At 43.3% G+C, this 25,322-nt stretch overlaps 1 protein-coding gene across 2 annotated transcripts in view; it reads right to left on the reverse strand.

Annotated features, from left to right (window-relative positions):
• Positions 1-25,322, reverse strand: part of LOC118387883 (contactin-associated protein-like 4) — a 187,578-nt gene that overhangs the window by 27,733 nt on the left and 134,523 nt on the right. For both annotated transcript variants that reach the window (XM_035776694.2, XM_035776693.2), the window contains exons 13-17: positions 19,953-20,150; positions 18,805-18,961; positions 16,144-16,271; positions 15,014-15,184; positions 11,607-11,828 (exon numbers count right to left, since the gene is read on the reverse strand). In XM_035776694.2, the coding sequence (XP_035632587.1) occupies positions 11,607-11,828; positions 15,014-15,184; positions 16,144-16,271; positions 18,805-18,961; positions 19,953-20,150 (876 nt within the window). The remainder of the gene's footprint in view (positions 1-11,606; positions 11,829-15,013; positions 15,185-16,143; positions 16,272-18,804; positions 18,962-19,952; positions 20,151-25,322) is intronic.

Consider the following 25,322-nt stretch of genomic DNA (forward strand, 5'->3'; position numbering starts at 1 on the left):
GAGGTAAGATTAGGGAGGTAAGGCAATAAATAGGCCATAGTGGTGAAATAATTACAATTTAGCAATTAAACACTGGAGTGATAGATGTGCAGAAGATGAATGTGCAAGTAGAGAAACACTTGGGTGCAAAGGAGCAAATAAATAAATAACAGTATGGGGATGAGGTAGTTGGATGGGCTATTTACAGATGGGCTATGTACAGGTGCAGTGACCTGTGAGTTGCTCTGACAGCTGGAAATTAAAGTTAGTGAGGGAGATATGGGTCTCCAGCTTCAGTGATTTTTGTAACTCGTTCCAGTCATTGGCAGCAGAGAACTGTAAGGAAAGGTGGCCAAAGTAGGAATTGGCTTTGGTGGTGACCAGTGAAATATACCTGCTGCAGTGCGTGCTACGGGTGGGTGCTGCTATGGTGACCAGTGAGCTGAGATAAGGTGGGGCTTTACTTAGCAAAAACTTATAGATGACCTGAAGCCAGTGGGTTTGGCAACGAATATGTAGCAAGGGCCAGCCAACGAGAGCATACAGGTGGCAGTGGCGGGTAGTGTATGGGGCTTTGGTGACAAAACGGATGGCACTGTGATAGACTGCATCCCGTTTCCTGAGTAGAGTGTTGGAGGCTATTTTGCAAATGACATCGCCGAAGTCAAGGATTGGCAGAATAGTCCGTTTTACGAGGGCATGTTTGGCAGCATGAGTGAAGGATGCTTTGTTGCGAAATAGGAAGCTGATTCTAGATTTAATTTTGGATTGGAGATGTTTGATGTGGGTCTGGAAGGAGAGTTTACAGTCTAACCAGAAACCTAGGTATTTGTAGATGTCCACATATTCTAAGTCAGAACCGTCCAGAGTGGTGATGCTGGACGGGCGGGCAGGTGCGGGCAGTGATTGCTTGAAGAGCATGCATTTAGTTTTACTTGCATTTAAGAGCAGTTGGAGGCCTATGGAAAGAGAGTTGTATGGCATTGAAGCTCGTCCGGACAACAGGCCTTGCGATTTGACACACTAAACTCTGTCTGAGAAGTAGTTGGTGAACCAAGCGTGGCAGTCATTTAAGAAACCAAGGCTGCAGATAAGAATGTGGTGATTGACAGAGTCGAAAGCCATGGCCAGGTCGATGAATACAGCTGCACAGTATTGTCTCTTATCGATGGCGGTTATGATATTGTTTAGGACTTTGAGCATGGCTGAGATGCACCCATGACCAGCTCGGAAACCAGATTGCATAGTGGAGAAGGTACGGTGGGATTCGAAAGGCTCCTGAGGCTGCATTTATTGTAGCTGGAGATTTTAACAAGGCTAAATTGAAAACAAGGCTCCCTAAATTATATCAGCATATTGATTGAGTGACCTGGGCTGGCAAAACCCTAGATCATTGTTATTACAACTTCCGCGACGCATATAAGGCTCTCCCCCACCCTTCTTTTAAAAGCTAACCACGGCTCCATTTTGTTGCTCCCAGTTTATAGACAGAAACTAAAACAAAAAGCACCCACGCTCAGGTCTGTTCAACGCTGGTCCGACCAATCGGATTACACGCTTCAAGATTGCAACGATCACGTGGACTGGGATATGTTCCGCATAGCGTCGAACAACAACATTGATGAATACGCTGATTCGGTGAGTGGGTTTATTAGCAAGTGCATCGGTGATGTTGTACCCACAGCGTCTGTTAAAACATTCCTCAACCAGAAACCGTGGATTGAGAAACCGCTGAGATCCTGGTTGAAGACAGCAGAGGTGTATTTGGAGGGCAGGTTGGTTAGGATGATATCTATGAGGGTGCCTGTGTTTACGGATTTGGGGTTGTACCTGGTAGGTTCATTGATCATTTGTGTGAGATTGAGGGCATCAAGTTTAGGATTGTAGGATGGCTGTTAAGCATATCCCAGTTTAGGTCACCTAACAGCATGAGCTCTGAACATAGATGGGGGGCAATCGATTCACATATGGTGTCCAGGGCACAGCTGGGGGCAGAAGGTCGTCTATAGCAAGCAGCAACGGTAAGATACTTGTTTCAGGAAAGATAGATAAAAAAAAATTAAAAAAATGTTTGGGCACAGACCTGGATACTAAGACAGAACTCTGCAAGCTATCTCGGCAGTAGATTGCAACTCCGCCAACTCTGGCAGTTTTATCTTATCAGAAAATGTTATAGTTAGGGATGGAAATTTCAGGGTTCTTGGTGGCCTTCCTAAGCCAGCCAGGACATCCGTGTTGGCAGAGTGTGCTAGAGCAGTGAATAAAACAAATTTAGGGAGGAGGCTTCTGATTTTAACATGCATGAAACCAAGGCTTTTACAGTTACAAAAGTCAACAAATGAGAGGGCCTGGGGAATGGGAGTGGAGCAAGGCACTGTTGGGCCTGGATTAACCTCTACATCACCAGAGGAGGAGTAGGATAAGGGTACGGCCAAAGGCTAAAAGAACTGGTCGTCTAGTACATTCGGAAAAGAGAGTAAAAGGAGCAGGTTTCTGGGCACGGAAGAATAGATTCAATGTACAGACGATGGTATGGTAGGATGTGAATACAGTTGAGGTAAACCTAGGCATTGAGTGACGATGAGAGAGGTATTGTCTCTAGGGACATCAATTAAACCAGGCAGGGTCACCGCATGTGTGGGAGGTGGGACAAGAGGGTTAGCTGAGGCATATCGAGCACGGTTGGAGGCTGTAGAGTGAAACGAGACAATCATCATTAACCAAAACAGCAATGGACAAGGCATGTTGACATTAGGGAGAGGCATGCGTAGCCGAGTGATCATATGGTCCACTAAGTAGCTATACGGGCTGGAGACACGGCGATTCAGACAGCTAGCGGGCTGGGGCTAGCAGGCTGGCAGATGGGCCTTAGAGGGAGGTCGCGACGGAAGAAGTCTGTTGTTGTAGCTCCCTCCTGCGGTTACGTTGGGAGACCAGCTGTGATGGATCAGCAGGGGTCCGTGAAGTAAAAGGGTCCAGGCCAATTGGCAAAATAAGTATTGCCAAAGAAATTGACTGATGGACCACTTCAACTAACAATCCGGTATGCTCTAGACAGTTAACGGGCCACGGTTAGCAGGCTAGCAGCTGGGCATTCAGTGGATATCGCGATGAAGGAGCCTGTTGAAAACCCCCCTCGGGTGGATTACGTTGGTAGTCTAGTTGTGATGGATCGGCGGGGCTCTGTATCAGCAATAAAAGGAGTTGGATGGACATCTTCAGCTAGCAGGGAGATGGGCCTAGCATAGGCAAGCTCCAGGCTAATTGGTGCTTGCTTCAGGACAAAGACGTTAGCCAGGAGAAGCCAATCGGAAAGCAGCTTGCTAGCTGCGATGATCCAGATTAAGAGGTTCAGAGCTTGCTGTAGGAATCCGGTGATATGGAGAAAAAAAAGAGTCCGATAAGCTCTGGGTTGAAACACGCTGTACAGACTGGCAGGAGTTGTCCTGGCTAAATGTTAGCTGATGACCGCTAGCAGTGGCTAGCTGACTACTAGCTAGTTAGCTGGCGAGCTGCTTTTGGGGGTTCTGGTTCTAAAGTAAAGAAAATAGCAGATCCATACCACACTGGGTGAGGTGGGTTGCAGGAGAGTATGTTGACGTTGGGGTTAAGAAAAATATTTAAAAAATATGTAAAAAGATATATACACAGGATACAAGATGAAGACAAAAGGTGCCTGACTGCTCCGCCATCTTGGATTTATTGCTTCAAAGACTATCATGACATGCACAAAACACGAATGCCATTTGTAAATAGTTCAGCTTATTTCTAGTTTTGGACACGTATGTACCAAGTTTGTGTTTGATAAGACATTTGATATTTGCTTTATGTATATCTGTTGTTTTGTCATTATGGGGTATTGTGTGTAGATGGTTGATTTTTTTACATTTTTTATTCAGACTGTAACACAACAAAATGTGGAATAAGTCACGGGGTATGAATACTTTCTGAAGGCACTATAACTATGAACACACCATAAACATGTAATTGCCAAAACATGTAATTGCCAAAAACACTTCAGTAAATGAGAGATGCAAAATATATTGAAGGTGCTTCCACACTGGTGTGGTTCTTGAGCAATTTCTAAGCAATTAATATCACATCATGCTTAGGGTCATGTATAAAAATTATGGGCAGAACCAGTTACACATGATTTTGGCTACCATGGCCATGCCCACATCCACAGTGTCACGCCTTGGTCATTGTATTTTTGTGTTTTCGTTATATATTTGGTCAGGCCAGGGTGTGACATGGGTTTATGTTATTGTATTTTCGTATTGGGGTTTGTAGTATTTGGGATCGCGGCTGATTAGGGGTGTTGTATAGGCTTGGCTGCCTGAGGCGGTTCTCAATCAGAGTCAGGTGATTCTCGTTGTCTCTGATTGGGAACTGTATTTAGGTAGCCTGAGTTTCGCTTTGTATTTCGTGGGTGATTGTTCCTGTCTCTGTGTAGTTTCACCAGATAGGCTGTAATTGGTTTCTCGTTCCGTTTGTTGTTTTTGTCTTTGTATAGTTATTTCATGTCACTTTTTTCATTAAAGTCATGAGTAACCACTACGCTGCATTTCGGACCGACTCTCTTTCTACAAACGAAGAACGACATTACACACAGTGCACGAGGGGTCACTAAATGTGTTTATAAACGTTAAAACGATGTAAACCATATGCCATGGCCATTTAAGTAACTCGATCTCAACCCAATTGAATACTTTGGGAGATTCTGGAGTGTTGCCTGTGACAGCATTTTCCACCACCATCAAAAAAACAGCAAATTATGCAATTTCTTGTGGAAGAATGGTGTCGCATCCCTCCAATACAGTTTTATACACTTTGTGTTTCCTTTATTTTGGCAGTTACCTGTATGTTTGAGTATACCGCAGATTTCAAGTGTTCTTTACCAAATGTTCAACCACATTTTTATAGGCTTACTGTCATGTGTAATTAAGACATGTTCAATTCAAATGTTTTAGGTTGAAGTGTCAAATGTACTTTACAAAATATTCAAATCACATATGTTATGCTTTCGTATACAGTGACTTCAGAAAATATTGATACCCCTTGACTTATTCCACATTTCGTTGTTACAGCCGGAATTCAAAATTGATACAAAAAATGATTCTCACCCATCTACACACAATACCCCATAATAACAAAGTGCAAATATGTTTTTAGAATTTAAAAAATATATATATTGAAAATGAAATACAAAAACATCTAATTTAAAAAAATATTCCCAAGTCAATACTTTGTAGAAGCTTGAGAAGATATGCAAGGAAAAATGGGCGGAAATCCTCAAATCCAGATCTGCCAATATGCTACAGACATACCCAAGAAGACAACACAATGCTGCAAAGACGTATCCCACCAGTGGTAGTATACAAACTCAGCAAAAAAAGAAACATCCTTGCACTGTCAACTGCGTTTATTTTCAGCAAACTTAATTAACATGTGTAAATATTTGTATGGACAAAACAAGATTCAACAACTGAGACATAAACTGAACAAGTTCCACAGAGATGTGACTGACATAAATGGAATAATGTGTCCCTGAACAAAGGGGGGGGTTCAAAATCAAAAGTAACAGTCAGTATCTGGTGTGGCCACCAGCTGCATTGAGTACTGCAGTGCATCTCCTCCTCATGGACTGCACCAGATTTGCCCGTTCTTGCTGTGAGATGTCACCCCACTCTTCCACCAAGGCAACTGCAAGTTCCCAGACATTTCTGAGGGGAATGGCCCTAGCGCTCACCCTCTGATCCAACAGGTCCCAGACGTGCTCAATGGGATTGAGATCCGGGCTCTTCACTGGCCATGGCTAAACGCTGACATTCCTGTCTTGCATTAAATCATACACAGAATGAGCAGTATGGCTGGTGGCATTGTCATGTTGGAGTGTCATGTCAGGATGAGCCTACAGGAAAGATACCACATGAGGGGGTAGGATGTGTTCTCTGTAACACACAGCGTTGAGATTGCCTGCAATGACAACAAGCTCAGTCTGATGATGCTGTGACACACTACCCCAGACCATGACGGACCCTTCACCTCCAAATCGATTCCACTCCAGAGTACAGGCCTCGGTATAAGGCTCATTCCTTTGACGATAAATGCAAATCCGACCATCACCCCTGTTGAGACAAAACCGCGACTAGTCAGTGAAGAGCACTTTTTGCCAGTCCTGTCTGGTCCAGCGACGGTGGGTTTGTGCCCATAGGCGACATTGTTGCCGGTGATGTCTGGTAAGGACCAGCCTTACAACAGGCCTACAAGTCCTCAGTCCAGCCTCTCTCAGCCTATTGCCGACAGTCTGAGCACTGATGGAGGGATTGTGTGTTCCTGGTGTATCTTGGGCAGTTGTTGTTGCTATCCTGTACCTGTTCCGCAGGTGTGATGTTCGGATGTACTGGTCCTGTGCAAATGTTGTTAAATGTGGTCTGCCACTACGAGGATGATCAGCTGTCCATCCTGTCACCCTGTTGCCCTGTCTTAGGTATCTCACAGTACGGACATTGCAATTTATTGCCCTGGCCACATCTGCAGTCCTCATGCCTCCTTGCAGCATGCCTTAGGCACATTCACGCAGATGAGCAAGGACCCTGGGCATCTTTATATTGGTGTTTTTCAGAGTCAGTAGAAAGGCCTCTTTAGTGTCCTAAGTTTTCATAACTATGACCTTAATTGCCTACCGTCTGTAAGATGTTAGTGTCTAAATGACCGTTCCACAGGCGCATGTTCATTTATTGTTTATGGTTCATTTAACAAGCATGGGAAACAATGTTTAAACTCTTTACAATGACGATCTGTGAAGTTATTTGGATTTTTACGTATTATCTTTGAAAGAAAAAGGGACGTTTATATACCCCAATTTGGGAGGAATCTCCTCTCTAAACATGTTTATTGCTAGGCAGGAAGTTAAGTGATGCGGGCAATAAACTGTTCCGTCTCCCTTAATGTGACCTGACCTGACCTCGGCCCCCTTCCTCACGAAACCACATCTCTCCACCCTTATCAGTGCCTGCCACATGTGGTTGCCCTACTCTATACATTCCAAGCTTAATTTCCTCCACCGTATACATTCCTCCTACAGATAACCATTAACTTCTGGTGAAAATCCTGCCTGCCGTTCAGGACCCTTTGAACCCCCTTTGGATTACTGACCCTTGCCTGCCTTTGAACCGTTGTTTGCCTGCCCCTGTATTAGAAATACACTTTGTTTATTCGACACTGTCTGCATCTGGGTCATTACCTGAAACGTGATAGTGTAAAGCTGTCATCAAGGCAAAGGGTGGCTACTTTCAAGAATCTCACATATATTTGGATTTGTTTAACATTTTTGTTGGTTACTACATGATTACATATGTGTTATTTTATAGTTTTGATGGCTTCACTATTACTCTACCAGAAAATAGTAAAAGAAAATCAAGAAAATCCCTTGAATGAGTAGGTGTTTCCAAACTTTTGACTGGTGTGTGTGTGTGTGTGTGTGTGTGTGTGTGTGTGTGTGTGTGTGTGTGTGTGTGTGTGTGTGTGTGTGTGTGTGTGTGTGTGTGTGTGTGTGTGTGTGTGTGTGTGTGTGTGTGTGTGTTGGAGAGTCAGTGTAGTATGTGTGTGGGTAGAGTCCAGTGAGTGTGCAGAGCCTGTGTAAAAAAAAATTAAGTGGGTCAACGAAAATAGTCCAGCTAGACATTTGGTAAACTGTTCAACAGCCTTTGAAGGGGCAGAAGTTATTCAGGAGCATTTTGGGAAAATAGAGCTTCTGATGTGATAGTCTACACATTATTGTTTCTAGTTGAGGTTAGTCAAGTGTCCTTTTGCCAAGAACGGTCTATGACTTGGGTGGCCGAAGTCTTTGATAATTTTTAGGACATTTCTCTGGCACTGCCAACTACAGGAAGCATTTGGTTGTAGTCATAACAGCTAAAGATGGCACAACCAGTTATCGAGTGTAAGGGGGACCTTTTTACACAGGGGCATTGAATAACTTTGTTCATTAAATAAATGAAATAAGTACCACATTTGTGTTATTTGTTCACTCAGGTTCCCTTTATTTAATATTAGGTTTTGGTTGAAGATCTGATAACGTTTAGTGTAAAAAAATATGCAAAAATAATTGGAGGGCTTGCACACACACACACACACACACACACACACACACACACACACACACACACACACACACACACACACACACACACACACACACACACACACACACACACACACACACACACACACACACACACACACACACACACACACACACACACACACACACACACACACACACACACACACACACACACACACACACACACACACACACACACACACACCTACTGTAGAACCGCATGATCCAAAGCCCATCAGCAGCGTGATTCATGGTTATTTATTGAATGTCATTATTGTTCAGGAAACAGTCAGCTCAGCACCTGCACATCAAATAGGAAACCACAGAGGAATGGCATTTTGCCAATAATGTGATGGAGGCTGCTCGATAGGTGGCAGGTAGCTTAGTGGTTAGAGCATTGGGCCAGTAACTGAAAGTGTTCTAGTTCGAATCCCTGAGCTGACAAGGTAAAAATCTGTCGTTCTGCCCTGGAAAAAGCAGTTAACCCACTGTTCCTAGGCCATCATTGTAAATAAGAATTTGTTCTTAACTGACTTGCCTAGTTAAATAAAGGTTAAATAAATTTAAAAAATCCACTGCAACTTACTGTTAGAAGCTTGGCCTTCTTCTCCTAAGTACTTACTTCACATATGAACTATGCTGTACAGTACTTGAAAAAGGAAGAGAAATTGCGCAATATTTCACACACCAATTTAATCTGGAATAAGTAATTACCATTACTTGTATTTGGAAGCCATGGATTCAGAGTTTTTTTTCACCATTGGCAGAGCAAACCAAATCACATTGTGCCCCAACTCAAAGTTTGTGTCCCAAATGACACCCTATTCCCTATGTAGTGCACTTATTTTGACCAAGGCCAGTGGGTACACTAGGGAATAGGGTGCCATTTGGGAGAACGCTAAAGTAGAAGTTAATCCATTGGCTTACAAATGACAGACGTCCCCTCCCTTTGATTGTAAGTGTGGGTAAGGCTGGTGGATGTGGAAAGGCTAGTAAGCTCTGACTGAGGCATTAACACAGAGTGTAGAAAACATTGTGAACACCTGCACTCTCCATTGCATAGACAGACCAGGTGAATCCAGGTGAAAGCAATGATCTCTTATTGAGTATCTTGTTAAATACACTTCAATCAGTGTAGATGAAGGGGAGGAGAGGAGACACGTTAGAGAAGGATTTTTAAACCTTGAGACAATTGAGACAGGTATTGTGTATGTGTGCCATTCAGAGGGTGAATGGGCAAGACCAAAGATTTAAGTGCCTTTGAATAGGGTATGGTAGAAGGTGCCAGGCGAATCGGTTGGTTTTAAAGAACTGCAACACTGCTGGGTTTCTCATGCTCTGTGTGTATCAAGAATGGTCCACCATCCAAAGGACATCCAGCCAACTGTGGGAAGCATTGGAGTAAACATGGGCCAGCATCTCTGTGGAATGCTTTCAACACCTTGTAGAGTCCATGCCCCGACATACTCAATATTAGGAAGGTGTTATTTTTCTCTGGTAGAACCAGGATTCAAATTATATTTGAAATAATTTCAAATACTTTTATACAGTGCATTCAGAAAGTATTCAGACCCTTTGACTTTTTTCCACACTTATTCCACATTTTGATACGTTACATTTTGATACGTTACAGCCTTACTCAACAATTGATTATTGATTCTTCTACAATCTACACACAATACCGCATAATGGCAAAGCAAAAACAAGTTTAGAAAAACTAGCTAATTTATTAAATATAAAACTGAAATTCCTTGTTTACATAAATATTCAGACCTTTTGCTACGAGACTCAAAATATAGTTTCCATTGATCATCCTTGAAATGTTTCTACAAGTTGATTGGAGTCCACTTGTGGTAAATTCAATTGATTGAACAATCTTTTGGAAAGACACACACATGTCTATATAAGGTCCCACTGTTGACAGTGCATGTCAGAGCAAAAACCATGAGGTGGAAGGAATTGTCCGTACAGCTCCGAGAGGATTGTGTTGAGGCACAGATCTGGGGAAGGATACCAACAAATGTCTGAAGCATTGAAGGTGCCCAAGAACTCAGTGGCTTCTATCATTCTTAAATGGAAGAAGTTTGGAACCACCAAAACAGGGAGGTGACCAAGAACCGATGGTCTCTGACACAATTCCAGAGTTCCTCTGTGGAGATGGGAGCAGATCCCAGCACTCCACAAATCAGGCCTTTATGGTACAGTGGCCAGACAGAAGCCACTCCTCAGTAAAAACCACATGATAGCCCGCTTGGAGTTTGCCAAAAGGCACCTAAAGGACTCTCAGACCATGAGAAACAAGATTCTCTGGTTCTCTGGTATGATGAAAACAAGACTGAACACCTTGGCCTGAATGCCAAGTGTCACATCTGGAGTAAACCTGGCACCATCACTACGGTGAAGCATGATGGTGGCAGCATTATGCTGTGGGGATGTTTTTCAGCTGCAGGGACTGGGAGACTAGTCAGGATCAAGGAAAAGATTAACGGAGCAAAGTACAGAGAGATCCTTGATGAAAACGTGCTCCAGAGCGCTCAAGACCTCAGACTCACCTCAACTTCCAAAAGGACAACGACCCTAAGCACACAGCCAAGACAACACAGGAGTGGCTTCAGGACATGTCTCTGAATGTCAGCCAGAGCCTGGACTTGAACCTGATCGAACATCTCTGGAAAGACCTGACAATAGCTGTGCAGCGACACTCCCCATCCAACCTGAGAGAGCTTGAGAGGATCTGCAGAGAAGAATGGGAGAAACTCCACAAATACAGGTGTGCCAAGCTTGTTAGCGTCATACTCAAGAAGACTCAAGGCTGTAATCGCAAAGGTGCTTCAACAAAATACTGGGTCTGAATTATTTTGATTAAATTGTAAAAATAAAAAAGAAACAGTTTTTGGGGTATTGTGTGTAGATTGATGAGGGGAAAAAACAATTTCATTTTTGAATAAAGCTGTAACAAAATGTGGAAAAAGTGAGGGGGTCTGAATACTTTCCGAACTGTATGTGCTTGATTTAGCTTGCAATTTAATGGACCAATTGAATAGCCTCAAAACTGTAAACCCCACCTATCTGGCACTCCCAGGGCAGGCTAAAGATAATCTCGGTTAAGTTCTGGATCCATACATGTTAAGAGAAGAGAGAGAAGGAGGATCTGAACCGGGACGAAGAGCTCCACCCTCAGTATTTTTTTCAAGTTACGGGTAAGTCTATGAGCCAAATGTCCCTTCCTCTTCTGGAATTCAAAGATACTAACATCTGCGAAATCGTGATTTGTCCAAAGCACTGGAACTAATGCTGCTCGTTATCTCACGCATTCCATTGTATCATGACAAATACACAGTAACATTTATGTTTACATAGTCTGTCCACGAGAGATTAGGCGAGAGCAAACACTCAAAGTATTTTAAACATTTTGACTAGCATTTGAACCCAGGTCTGGTGTTTTTCCGTTCCTCCAATGAGGGAGATGTAGCAGCCTGAAGCAGCTGGATTTTCCTACCTACAAATAATTGGCTGTTGAGTTGCAGATGGATGTGACCGTCGGCGGGGGCCTTCTGTGTGGTGCCCGGGAAAGAGTCCACACACAGTGAAGCCTCTTTCACGTTCCGCTCCGCTCGAACGCGGTGCCACCTGTCGTCGTTTAGCGCCATGCCGCCCGTCTCCACACGCACCTCAAAGGGGCCATTGCCCACGTCAAACGAGAAGACGACCTCCATCGGAGCTGTGGGAGGGATGGAGAGAGGAGGATGGGGGAGAGAAGGAGAGATGGTCAGACACACCAGATGAGTAGCATTTGGATGGGTGGTTAAATAACCCACTAGCAGAGAGTAGTAGCAGAGCTTTTTACAGCCAAATAACTATCAAATGACACCAGAATGAAACCCCCTGGACATCTCAATATTTTCCGGACATTTTATTTCCGATGTCTATAAAAATCCTCATCTGGCCCCTGCGAGCGAAACCTGACAACATAATAACTTTCACTGCTCAGACAAAATCATATGACTTTCTTTTATTTCACTTTTCTGTGAAGCATTGTTGATTGAATGTGGTGGTTGCTTTGACCTTGAGTATCAACAGAATAAAGAAATATTAGGTGTTGTCATGCCAATACCAGTACAAAGTGGCCTTACGACATTGTGTTCCAGTTCTATTCTCCCCGAGATCTATCACCACATGTATACACTGAGTGTACAAAACATTAGGGACATGTCCTCAGAACATCCTCAATTTATCGGAGCATGGACTACAAGGTGTCGAAAGCATTCCACAGGGATGATGACCCATGTTGACTCCGATAATTCCCACAGTTGTCTCAAGATGGTTGGATGTTCTTTGGGTAGTGGACCATTCTTGATACACACCTAAAACTATTGAGCGTAAAATACCCAGCAGCGCTACAGTTCTTGACACACTTAAACCGGTGCGTCTGGCACCTACTATCATACCCCGTTCAAAGCCACACAAATCTTTTGTCTTGCCCATTCACCCTCTGAATGGCACACATACACAATCCATGTGTCAATCTCCTTCCCCTTCATCTACACTGATTGAAGTGGATTTCACGTGACATCAATAAGGGATCATAGCTTTCACCTGGATTCACCTGGTCAGTCATGGAAAGAGCAGGTGTTCCTGATGTTGTGTACAACACGCACATCCATATCATCATTTACAACAAAAACATCCATTGCTGACCTGGCAGTTGGCTCCACTATGCAGTAGCTATCTGTCTTTTTCCCCCCTTGAAAACATTTGTCAGGCATTTTTCATTCATTCAGCGCATATGTTCATACAGGGCTGTGTAATTGATGCTCCTCCTGCCTGCCCATCTGTAGGATGATGGGATCTTATCTGAATGGATCATGTTAATGAATAGGATTTTGGAAGAGCTCAGGGCAGCACACAAACGCGCATGCACACACACACACACACACACACACACACACACACACACACACACACACACACACACACACACACACACACACACACACACACACACACACACACACACACACACACACACACACACACACACACACACACACACACACACACACCACTGTGCATAGGAAGCTGAGGCCAGGGCCAGAGTTTGTCATCAAACACTTCTCTGGTCTGCATGGCGGCGACAAAAACTCAGTGAAAAAGCTAATCATCTATGCTGATCTCTTTAGTATTCACTGCACAGCTAGCTTCCCCTTCTGCCTCTTAAGAAGACACACACACACATACACACCAATGCCAACGCACCCACAAGCACACACCTTGTCTGAGGGAATGTGACGCCAATGGTAAGGTTAAAAAATAGCAACCACATTCACAGTTCAATAAATTAGGGGGTGAATGTAAATTGTTCTATTTCCATAGGATATACTTTGATTAAGCCTGAAGAGTCAGCTGTGCAACCGTTACTAGTCTACATGGATGCTCAATCGATAACATCGTATGGCTGTGACCTCACAACAATAGACACGTCTCTCTGTACAATAGGTACATGTCATGCCGTGTCCCCAGTAATTCAGTATGGTGCGATTCAGGGGCTTTAATCAAGCTCTGTGATGTCAGTGATGTGTAATTTGGATCGTAATTTGATCACCCTGTCGCAGGAAAACAATCATGCAATGCAGGACATGTAAAACTTGTAGTGTATTTGAGGTTTAAAAAGGCTTCTGAAGTTTAAGTGCCATATTGAAATTTCAGGCTTGATTTTCACTTACGAAGAATGTATCAATAATCCACATGAATTATAATCCACATAATAATTAACATCTTCTGCGGGATAATTATTCTGCTGTAGAAAACTGGCTCAAATTAAGATCCTACATCTGTAGAATGGGTCATTACAGCAGGAACATACCCCTGCACCCTGGAAGGTCTCTCTATGCAGGACTCCCATCCATCACCCCTGGCTATTGTCTCTATAGACAATAACATCTAGCACCGCGACAACAGTGTTAACATTCCGCTACAGATGTCCCAAAAAAATCTGTCCTGACAATACAGAATAGAAAAGGCTTCTTCCCTCCTAAATCAGCATCCTCCAATTGCAAAGGCTCATGGGGATTCTACCAGAGTGGGGATTAGTTGTCATGGGACCAGGAGAAGGCATATGAAACAATAACAGTCACAGCGCCAGACCATCATTTAGAGACAAAACTTCTTACTCCGGACCCATAATAATGCAGTTCTATCTAAACAAGAGTCAACATAAATGAAGTATATCAGCTCCAAAGTCTGTGCTTCGCTTTAACAATGGCAGTCCCATAATTTCCCCAAGGAGAGTATGCTCATGATGTCTGTGTAGCGCCGCAGACTCTCTCTATCATGTGTCGTCTCAGAAAAGGAGTTTCACGCTTTACCGCTGCTTCACAAATAGACCAATAGAAAGCACCGCTCAGAGTTATTAGAGCTTTACAATCTCTGCAACTGCAAATATCTCTGACAATGAGCTGACCTAATAAGCCAAATCATGTTCAATGCCACGAAGAAAGATGATGTGATGCATTCAAGCCAAATAATGTTATAAGACTATTCGGAGATGTGTATTGCATTCGAGCTGAATCATTTTCTAACATCATGGTCGAAGAGGATGTGCATTGCATTCAAACTAAATCAAGCTAACACCATTCAAAGATGTTAAGGCCTTATTGCATTCAAGCTAACTTGTGCCTAACACCTTTGGAAGATGTGTATTGCACTCAAGCAATTGTAAGCCAAATTCAGGACCTATTACATTCAAGATGAATGCCGTGGTCTCTCCGCAGAAGTTCAGTGAATTTTAGTGAGTGCAGCTTCTCCTTTCCCAGTCTATATGCCTTTTTGAACCCTGCACCGAAACACTTGATCATGAACCATAGAGTCCAGCATTCTCTCCACGGTGGTATCATTCACTTTACTTACAGCTGAGTTCAACCCGTATGAAGTCTTTAATGCCCAGGTTTTCCAGGAAGACCCCTGAAGAGGCAGTGGTTTTGAACAGGAAGGAGATGTCTGCACTGAGCTCTCCGTGGAACGTGGGGAAGTGCAGGTACGATGTCTCTTTGTTGAAGAACGCTGCGTTCCAGAAGTTCTCTAAAAATAAAAAATAAACGAGGCAAATAATATATATTAATTAAAATGTATACTGTTTATACTTTTATACAGTTATGTTTTTTGTTGTTGTCTTCTATGCTGTTGTACATATTGTATGCACCAATCATTGAGCAAAAAAGGTTGCTAATTGCAAAAAGGGTCTAAATAGACTGAGAATTAAATAAGAGTATACTGTCCCCAACTCAGTCCATTACAATGAGCCATTGAGACTGTCAGGCACATAAACAAGCCAACCGTTTCTACTAATTAGTCTTAATAATATTCCACCATCGTTTCCCCCATTTACGTCTAATTTACTAAGAGTAATATTTGTAGGTAACCAAGGCTGCAATTAGGAATAACAAAGAGATGGGGATTATTTCATTATTGCGTGATTAACAACAACGACTACCTACTGCCATCAGCATAACAACATAGAAGAGAGAACATTATTGTTTTTGTTACAATTCTGCTAATGTGGTATTTCCCTACACATAATTAGACGACGTGCATAACCAGAGTGCGAGAGGAAGAGAATGTCGCACTACCATCAAACAGGTGTGGAACGAATGACTGAGCTGAGAACTCAGAGTAAAGCAGCTGGTAGTCTATTGCTATGCGCAGGTCGTTTCTCTGCATTTGTTTGAATCACAGCCTGTGTGTACTGCACATACTCCATTTCCATATAGGACATAATGGACGGATAGATTAACTGATAACTGACATATCAAAAGCAAGCATACAGTATTCAGTATGACCCAGTCAATGTATCTGGGGAGGGTCAGTAATGGAGTAAATAATAGACTGATACAGTAAAATGACTGATTGATATAATATTTACTATCTAACCCACACACAGGAAGGCACTGTGTGCCAAACTGTTAGTGCTGTCCAATAAATCATTGGGAGTATAGATCGAGTGTGTGGCTATCTTTACTATTTTATCATTTGGTACTTACTGTCGCCATGACATCTAAGTGGGCTGACTCTATAGGCTGCCTCTGATTCAGGCCTCTGTATATCCCCCACCACCACCCATCTGACTGGTAGATTCTCCTTATGGATGAGCAGGCCAGAGTCAGCAGCCCTGTTGGAAATCAGGGCAGGTTAGCGTTTTTCATCATGAATCTTCGTTCTGCAGGTAGAGTGGTCACTAAGCTGACACAACCACAAAGTCGTAAAATCTGATTTTAAACCTAACCATACCCACATTGCTAACCCTAATACTAACCACATTTTTGTTTTCCTTCATTTTTACAATATAGGCAATTTCGACTTTGCAGCTGGCCTATCTAAGGGGAAATCGCTTAGTTCACCCTCCAGCACAATAAACGTAAACTTGCGAAATAAGAGAGGTGGTAGGTGTTACAACAACATAGTAACAACGTACAACGTAAAAAAAAAAACAGTTTAGTCCATCAGACCTGTGTTCAAATAGTACTTGTATCTTGTATCTTTTAAATACACTGAACAAAAATATAAACACAAAATGCAACAATTTCAAAGATTTTACAGTTCATATAAAGAAATCAGTCAATTGAAATGAATAAATTAGGCCGTAATCTATGTATTTCACATGACTGGGAATACAGATATGCATCTGTTGGTCACAGATACCTTTTTTTTTTTTTTAAGTAGGGGCGTGGATCAGAATACCAGTCAATATCTGGTGTGACCACGATTTGCCTCATGCAGTGCGACACATCTCCTTTGCATAGAGTTGATCAGCCTGTTGACTGTTGCCTGTGCCTCATCTTCAATAGCTGTGCGAAGTTGCTGGATATTGGCTGGAACTGGAACACGCTGTCGTATATGTCGATTCAGAGCATCCCAAACATGCTCAATGGGTGACGTCTGGTGAGCATGCTGAAATGTTCAGCTTCCAGGAATTGTGTGCAGAGCCTTGTGACATAGGGCTGTGCATAATCATTCTGAAACATGAGGTGATGGCACAACAATGGTCCTCAGGATCTTGTCACGGTATCTCTGTGCATTCAAATTGCCATCGATAAAATTCAATTTATGTTCTTTGTCTGTACTTTACCATAATCCCACCGCCACCATGGGGCACTCTGTTCACAACGTTGACATCAGCAAACCGCTCGCCCACACGACGCCATACACGTTGTCTACCATCTACATGGTACAGTTGAAACCGGGATTCATTCATGAAGAGCACACTTCTCCAGTGTGCCAGTGGCCATCAAAGTTGGGCATTTGTCTTCTTAAATCGGTTACGACGCCAAACTGCAGTCAGGTCAAGACCCTGGTGAGGATGACGAGAATGCAGATGAGCTTCCCTGAGACGGTTTCTGACAGTTTGCGCAGAAATATTTCGGTTGTGCAAACCTACAGTGTAATCAGCTGTCCGAGTGCCTTGTCTCAGACCATCCCGCCGGTGAAGAAGCCGGATAGGGAGGTCCTGGGCTGGCGTGGTTACACTGACAAATTCTCTAAAATGACATTAGAAGCGGCTTATGGCAGAGAAATGAACATTCAATTCTTGGGCAACAGCTCTGGTAAACATTCCTGTAGTCAGCATGCCAATTGCATGCTCACTCAAAACTGCAGACACATGTGGCATTGTGTTGTGTGACAAAACTGCACATTTTAGAGTGGCCTTTTATTGTCCCCAACACAAGGCGCACCTTTGTAATGATCATGCTGTTTAATCAGCTTCTTGATATGCCTAGCAAATATGCACAATATTTGAGAGAAATAAGCTTTTTGTGTGTATGGAACATTTCTGGGATCGTTTATTTCACGTCATGAAGCACGAGAACAAGACTTTACATGTTGCGTTTATATTCTTCTTAGTATACTTTAGATGCAACTGATTAACCTGGTTTATGGGAACCAATGAAATAGTCCCAAAAGTGCAAACCTAGCACATCTAGCACCACCAGGCAGGCTCAATCAAGCACTCAAAAGTATTTGAAAGAAAACTAATATTATTTGAACCACAAGAGGTTGGTGGAACCTGAACTGGGGAGGGCGGGCTTGTGGTTATGGCTGGAGCGGAAAGAGTCAAATGGTATCAAATACTAAGCTACACATGGAAACCACGTGTTTGATGCCATTCCATTTGCTTCGTTCCAGCCATTATTATGAGCCGTCCTCCCCTCACCAGCCTCCACTGATTTGAACCCATGTCTACAGTCCATAACAACTTTAGAATAGGAAATAGAAAAGGAAATTGTGCAAATACTAACAAACATCATCCAGATTATGTTCATCTTTATTTTCAGATGCTGTTTGAGTTCTTGCAGGCTTATAACACTATAATTATATCTAAAAATATAAACGCCGGCGAGAGAACAAGGCCCTTTCTGAATAAGATTAAATATTGAATGGAGAATCTCAGTCAGTTGAGTTCATATAGAGTACCAAACATATATAAGGAACCAAAAACAGTATATAGGAAAGAGGGTAAGGGAGGAAAATACATAGGATGAGGTAAAGGAGCTGAAGAGTAGTGGTGATTGCCATTCAGAAGAAGAAATAAACAAAGTGTGCGAGAGAGAAGAAGATAGGGGAAAGAATGAGGGCAAAAAAGAGAGATCGAAGGAACAATGGAAAAATATACAGAATGAGAGTCGTAATTGGTGATGGTATTGTACCATTCTTTGCGGTCAGCGTCACAATTGCAGTAGTGGTCTGAGTCGATGCAGTTACCCTGAAGACCGCAGCCACACTGCTGGCTCCCTGGTACTGCCCCGCCCCAGTACGTCTGGGGCTCGTCTGTACGTCCCACCCACCAAGTGAACGGAGATCCATCTGAGGCACACACACACACACACACACACACACACTTATTCAAAAACCGTACAGACTCCAAAACTCGTTGGGCTCTAATGTAAAAACATTAAGCTCAAGGTATTACAAATGTCTTCTAAACAGATCGAACAAGGTGTGTTTTACCTAGAGACCAATAAGTGCTATTTGCAATGACAACCCTGATGATATATAACAGATGCACTTTCCACAAAAAGACTGGAACAAGAGGAGAGCGAGAGTGTTTGATAGAGAATTGTTAAGTCACCAGTTTCGGACCTCCACAAAAAAAGCAGTATAGACTCCAAAGGGCTCCCAAAACTTGTCTGATCACGCTCCCCTCATTATTCTTCATTTGACATTTTTCAGCATGATTTATTTAGCTTTGACATCGTTTTCCTCTTCTCTCAGTCAGCCTCTACAGTAACGAGACAGCTAATGGACAGCAATTACTCTGTGAAGCTGTGCGTTGCCTCGTTTCATGTTCATTTGCAGGTCTAAAATAGTAATTACAAGGTTGACAAAACTACAAATGAATACCACATGGCAAACACCAATGACACACCAACAAAAAACACACAAAAAAAAAATAGGCTAAAAGCTAACTCACTCAGTGCATGAACATGTAGCATTTCCAGAAATGGTGAATATTCTATCACAACACAATGGCGTTAGGCCTACATACATTACTCAAAGAAAACACATCTCCCCTCCAACCCCAAATTAGTTTGCAACAAAGAGCATAATAATCCAATTGTGACGTCTGCTTAAGCTCTGCGTGTGGCGTGCAGCACTCCCTTTCACAGAGTGTCTCCCAAATGGCACCCCGTTTCCTATATAGTGCAGTACTTTTGCCCAGAGACCTATGGGCCCTGATAGGGAAATAAGGAACAGGGAGTCATGCGCCGACTCACAGCCGACCGAGTGAGCAGCTTTTTAATCATTCTGACCTTTATGGCTGGCTGGGATCAATGCTGTTAATAAAAGGGCTTACCTGGTGTGTTTAAGAGGCGTGACTTTCTACAGTGGTAGAAGACTTCCTGCTCGCAGTGCTCCGCCTGAGTAATTATGGCTTGGAGCTGTTCCGCATCGGCCGAATAGTTAAAATAGGCTAAATGCTGATTTATCCCAGAGGTGGCCTTTAATTTGGTTAGCTCCGTGTTATTGTGTTGGATCACCATCCACGTTTCATCTGGAGGAGAATAGAGAGAGAGAGAGAGAAATGGAGGGGAACCCCTAAGATCATTTTACATCATTATGCAAATATTAATGATAACAAAGACACTCTGAAAAATAGGGATGGGGTGGGTGGGAAGATGAGATCATTCCGATAGCTGCTGGTGCCAGCCCTGAAGGATTGGAATTCTGTCAGATGATCTGGGATCCCACCCAAAGATTCAGATTCCGTTTCAGAGTGTTTAATAGTCACATGGAAGTGGTTGTAGGTGTGATTGCAGGGTACAACATGCAGGACTAAGTGAAATAAAATAATGAATATAGTCATAAAAAAAACAATAATAGAAATAGCCCTATATACATACATCATAACAACTGTAGCAGGGATGAATGAATAAATGTCCATTGGGGTGGAGGCAGATTAAAGACTGTTGAGGGGTGTGGGGGGAATTACCATAGGGGTAGCAGCATGACCATTGAGGGGGTGTGGGGACCAAGTGAAATAAAAACAATAACAATTTAAAAAAATAAATCTAAACTATACATATTGACACCTTCATCAGTGATTAATGTAATTGGGGTGGGGGCAGTAAAAGTCTGTGGGGGGGTGAAGGATGTCCGTAGGAGGAGCAGCAGGTAAGGTAAGTCAGGGGTTCCCAAACGTTTTAACTCGGGGTAGTAGCGTGGGATTCAGCAACCTGATGGTCTGAGGGTAGAAACTATTGGTCGGTCTTCAAGTTTTTGCCATGATGCTCCTGTACTGCCCACGTCTCAGTGATTGAAACGAGGAGAACAGAGCATGAATTGGGTGACTGGGGTCCCTGATGATCTTTTTGGCCATCCTGGTGTAGGTGTCCTGTAGGGAAGGCAGGCACGCACCCTCTGAAGCTACAGCTCACAGCTCAGTTACTTACTGAGAGCCATCAACTGCACCCTAAACATGTCGATCTCTTTCCGTCAGTGAGAGAGATAGCTAAAGTGCCACTGGGGGGCAATAAGCCAGTACCATACGCCAGTGTAGGTGGCCATTTAGTTGTACCCCACTTTGCTGCTATAACAGCCTACACTCTTCTGGGAAGGCGTTGTACTAGATGTTGGAACATTGCTGCGGGGACTTGCTTCTATTCAGCCACTAGCAGTACTGTGGTCGGGAACTGATGTTGGCCAATTAGGCCAGTCTAGCAGTCGGCGTTCCAATTCACCCCAAAGGTGTTCGATGGGGTTGAGGTTTGGGCACTGTGAAGTCAAATTCTTCTCTTCAGTAAGGCTATTCTACTGCCAATGTTTGTCTATGAAGATTGCGTGGCCGTGTGCTCCAATGTATACACCTGTCAGCAATGGGTGTGACTGAAATAGCCAAAACCACTGATTTGAAGGGGTGTCCACATAGTTTTGTACACTGCTCAAAAAAATAAGAGAACATTTAAACAACACAATGTAACTCCAAGTCAATCAAACTTCTGTGAAATCAAACTGCCCACTTAGGAAGCAACACTGATTGACAATACATTTCACATGCTGTTGTGCAAATGGAATAGACAGGTGGAAATTATTGGCAATTAGCAAGACACCCCCAATAAAGGAGTGGTTCTGCAGGTGGTGACCACAGACCACTTCTCAGTTCCTATGCTTCCTGGCTGATGTTTTGGTCACTTTTGAATGCTGGCGGTGCTTTCACTCGAGTGGTAGCATGAGACGGAGTCTACAACCCACACAAGTGGCTCAGGTAGTGCAGCTCATCCAGGATGGAACATCAATGCGAGCTGTGGCAAGAAGGTTTGCTGTGTCTGTCAGCATAGTGTCCAGAGCATGGAGGCTCTACCAGGAGACAGGCCAGTACATCAGGAGATGTGGAGGAGGCCGTAGGAGGGCAACAACCTAGCAGCAGGACCGCTACCTCCGCCTTTGTGCAAGGAGGAGCAGGAAGAGCACTGTCAGAGCCCTGCAAAATTACCTCCAGCAGGCCACAAATGTGCATGTGTCTGCTCAAACGGTCAGAAATAGACTCCATGAGGGTGGTATGAGGGCCCAACGTCCACAGGTGGGGGTTGTGCTTACAGCCCAACACTGTGCAGGACGTTTGGCATTTTCCAGAGAACACCAAGATTGGCAAATTCGCCACTGGCGGCCTGTGCTCTTCACAGATGAAAGCATGTTACATTTACATTTACATTTAAGTCATTTAGCAGACGATCTTATCCAGAGCGACTTACAAATTGGTGCATTCACCTTATGACATCCAGTGGAACAGCTACTTTACAATAGTGCATCTAAATCTTTTAAGGGGGGGGGGGTGAGAAGGATTACTTTATCCTATCCTAGGTATTCCTTAAAGAGGTGGGGTTTCAGGTGTCTCCGGAAGGTGGTGATTGACTCCGCTGTCCTGGCGTCGTGAGGGAGTTTGTTCCACCATTGGGGGGCCAGAGCAGCGAACAGTTTTGACTGGGCTGAGCGGGAACTGTACTTCCTCAGTGGTAGGGAGGCGAGCAGGCCAGAGGTGGATGAACGCAGTGCCCTTGTTTGGGTGTAGGGCCTGATCAGAGCCTGGAGGTACTGAGGTGCCGTTCCCCTCACAGCTCCGTAGGCAAGCACCATGGTCTTGTAGCGGATGCGAGCTTCAACTGGAAGCCAGTGGAGAGAGCGGAGGAGCGGGGTGACGTGAGAGAACTTGTTCACACTGAGCACATGTGACAGACGTGACAGAGTCTGGAGACGCCTTGGGGAATGTTCTGCTGTCTGCAACATCCTCCAGCATGACCGGTTTGGCAGTGGGTCAGTCATGGTGTGGGGTGGCATTTCTTTGGGGGGCCTCACAGCCCTCCATGTGATCGCCAGAGGTAGCCGGACTGCCATTAGGTACCGAGATGAGATCCTCAGACCCCTTGTGAGACCATATGCTGGTGCGGTTGGCCCTGGGTTCCTCCTAATGCAAGACAATGCTAGGCCTCATGTGGCTGGAGTGTGTCAGCATTTCCTGCAAGAGGAAGGCATTGATGCTATGGGCTGGCCCGCCCGTTCCCCAGACCTGAATCCAATTGAGACTGCCACCAAAACTCCAACATCCAAAAATCGATAATGAAACAATATTTCTAACATAAAGAATGTGGGAAATGGTCAGTGGGGATAAAGAACAATCCTGTCAAAGTGTTTATTATTTTGTGATATCATTAAGGATGGTATAACTAAATAACTGTATCTCTGAGGGTGTACACATTCTTGTTGTCAGGATTGCATCTAAATGTTTTATAAAATATATGATTAAGTATGACAATACTTTTGTCATACTTAATAACAATGTGATTTTAGCCTTCTAAATGGGATAATGGCTTTTCATATAAATCAGTCATTAACCACGCCCACGTGAGCACAGACATTGTGTCGGCATGATGGAACGCCCCTAAGACCAGAGTGCTTAAAAGGACTCGCTAATGAAATTAACATTAGACCAATACATGCCGGATTGCTGCCGGCGTGTAAAGTGGTCCTAGCTGTACCCTGACTAATCAACCATTGAGACCAGAGAAGTTGAAATGGTTAAAAAGACTAGACCAAACATTCACAGTCTGCAGCTGTGCATGTAAAGTAGTCTCGGACATTTGACCAAAGACGAGAGGGAAGACAGATCCCTCTCACCAACGTGTGGTACATCTGAAGTATCTATTCTAACGAACACTCAAGAACAAAAGAAGCCTACAACTAAGAAGGAAATTGTGACTTTTGGTGGACAACCAGAGACTTACATCAAACCACTTCCAATAGAACCATCGAGATCAACAGAGAGATGATGAAGACATCCATGTGTAAATATATACATTGATATACATTGCATTTATTTTCTGAATGAGTGGTCGTTCATGTGCAAAGAATTCATATTCCCATGAGCATAGCTTCTAAGTGTATGTATGATAAGTTGAGACTCTGTCTCCCCGTCTTCTTACATACCCCTCCCTTTCCATTGTGTAACCAAACAGTCATGCTTTGTTTATTCCACCAGGGAAATGGTTTCATTGTATTATGTATGTAATCAATAACCTATGCTGTGAGTGTTTATGTATTCTGTGTGACGATTTAGTTAGTAAATAAATAATTAAGCCAATTTGTGTATTGCTGATTCATCACTTAGGTTAGGGTTCGTGCAGATATCCAAGAATTGCGCGATGTTCAGAATGAGACTGATGAGGTAATAATAAAAAATGTACTGTTATTGACGTAAGAGGTATTTTTGTATTTTCAGAGTTTAAATTGGGAGATAGTAACTCGTTAAAGAACTTTTCCCGTAGTGCTCCAAATTCCTAATGAGTTAATTGTTACATGATTCATTTAATTGAGTATCAATTAAACATAGTAGGTAATATTTGATAAATAGCAGTCATCACATTAATTAATGATAGTCACATAACTACAACATGTCTTATGCTATTTGGAGCAGGGGGGCCTCGAGGGGGACCCCAAATCTCTGAAACCAAAATAATATACTTTTTTGCCCCACTGTGTGTGTGTGTGTGTGTGTGTGTGTGTGTGTGTGTGTGTGTGTGTGTGTGTGTGTGTGTGTGTGTGTGTGTGTGTGTGTATATATATATATATATAGTATATACACTCAGCAAAGAAAGAAACTTCCCTTTTTCAGGACGCTGTCTATCAAAGATAATTTGTAAAAATCCAAATAACTTCACAGATCTTCATTCTATTGGGTTTAAACACTGTTTCCCATGCTTGTTCAATGAACCATAAACAATTAAAGAACATGCACTTGTGGAACGGTCGTTAAGACACTAACAGCTTACAGACGGTAGGCAATTAAGGTCAGAGTTATGAAAACTTAGGACACTAAAAGAGGCTTTTCTGCTAACTCAGGAAAACCACAAAAGAAAGATGACCAGGGTCCCTGCTCATCTATGTGAATGTGCCCTAGGAATGCTGCAAAGAGGCATGAGGACTGCAGATGTTGCCAGGGCAATAATTTACAATGTTCATACTGTGAGACGCCTAAGACAGCGCTACAGGGAGACAGGACCGACAGCTGATCGTCCTCGTAGTGACAGACCACGTGTAACAACACCTGCACAGGGTCGGTACATCCGAACATCACACCTGCGAGACAGGATGGCAACAAAGGATGGCAACAACAACTGCCCGAGTTACACCAGGAACGCACAATTCCTCCATCAGTGCTCAGACTGTCCGCAAT

This window comes from Oncorhynchus keta, chromosome 9, assembly GCF_023373465.1.
Source record: "Oncorhynchus keta strain PuntledgeMale-10-30-2019 chromosome 9, Oket_V2, whole genome shotgun sequence".
NCBI lineage: Eukaryota > Metazoa > Chordata > Actinopteri > Salmoniformes > Salmonidae > Oncorhynchus > Oncorhynchus keta.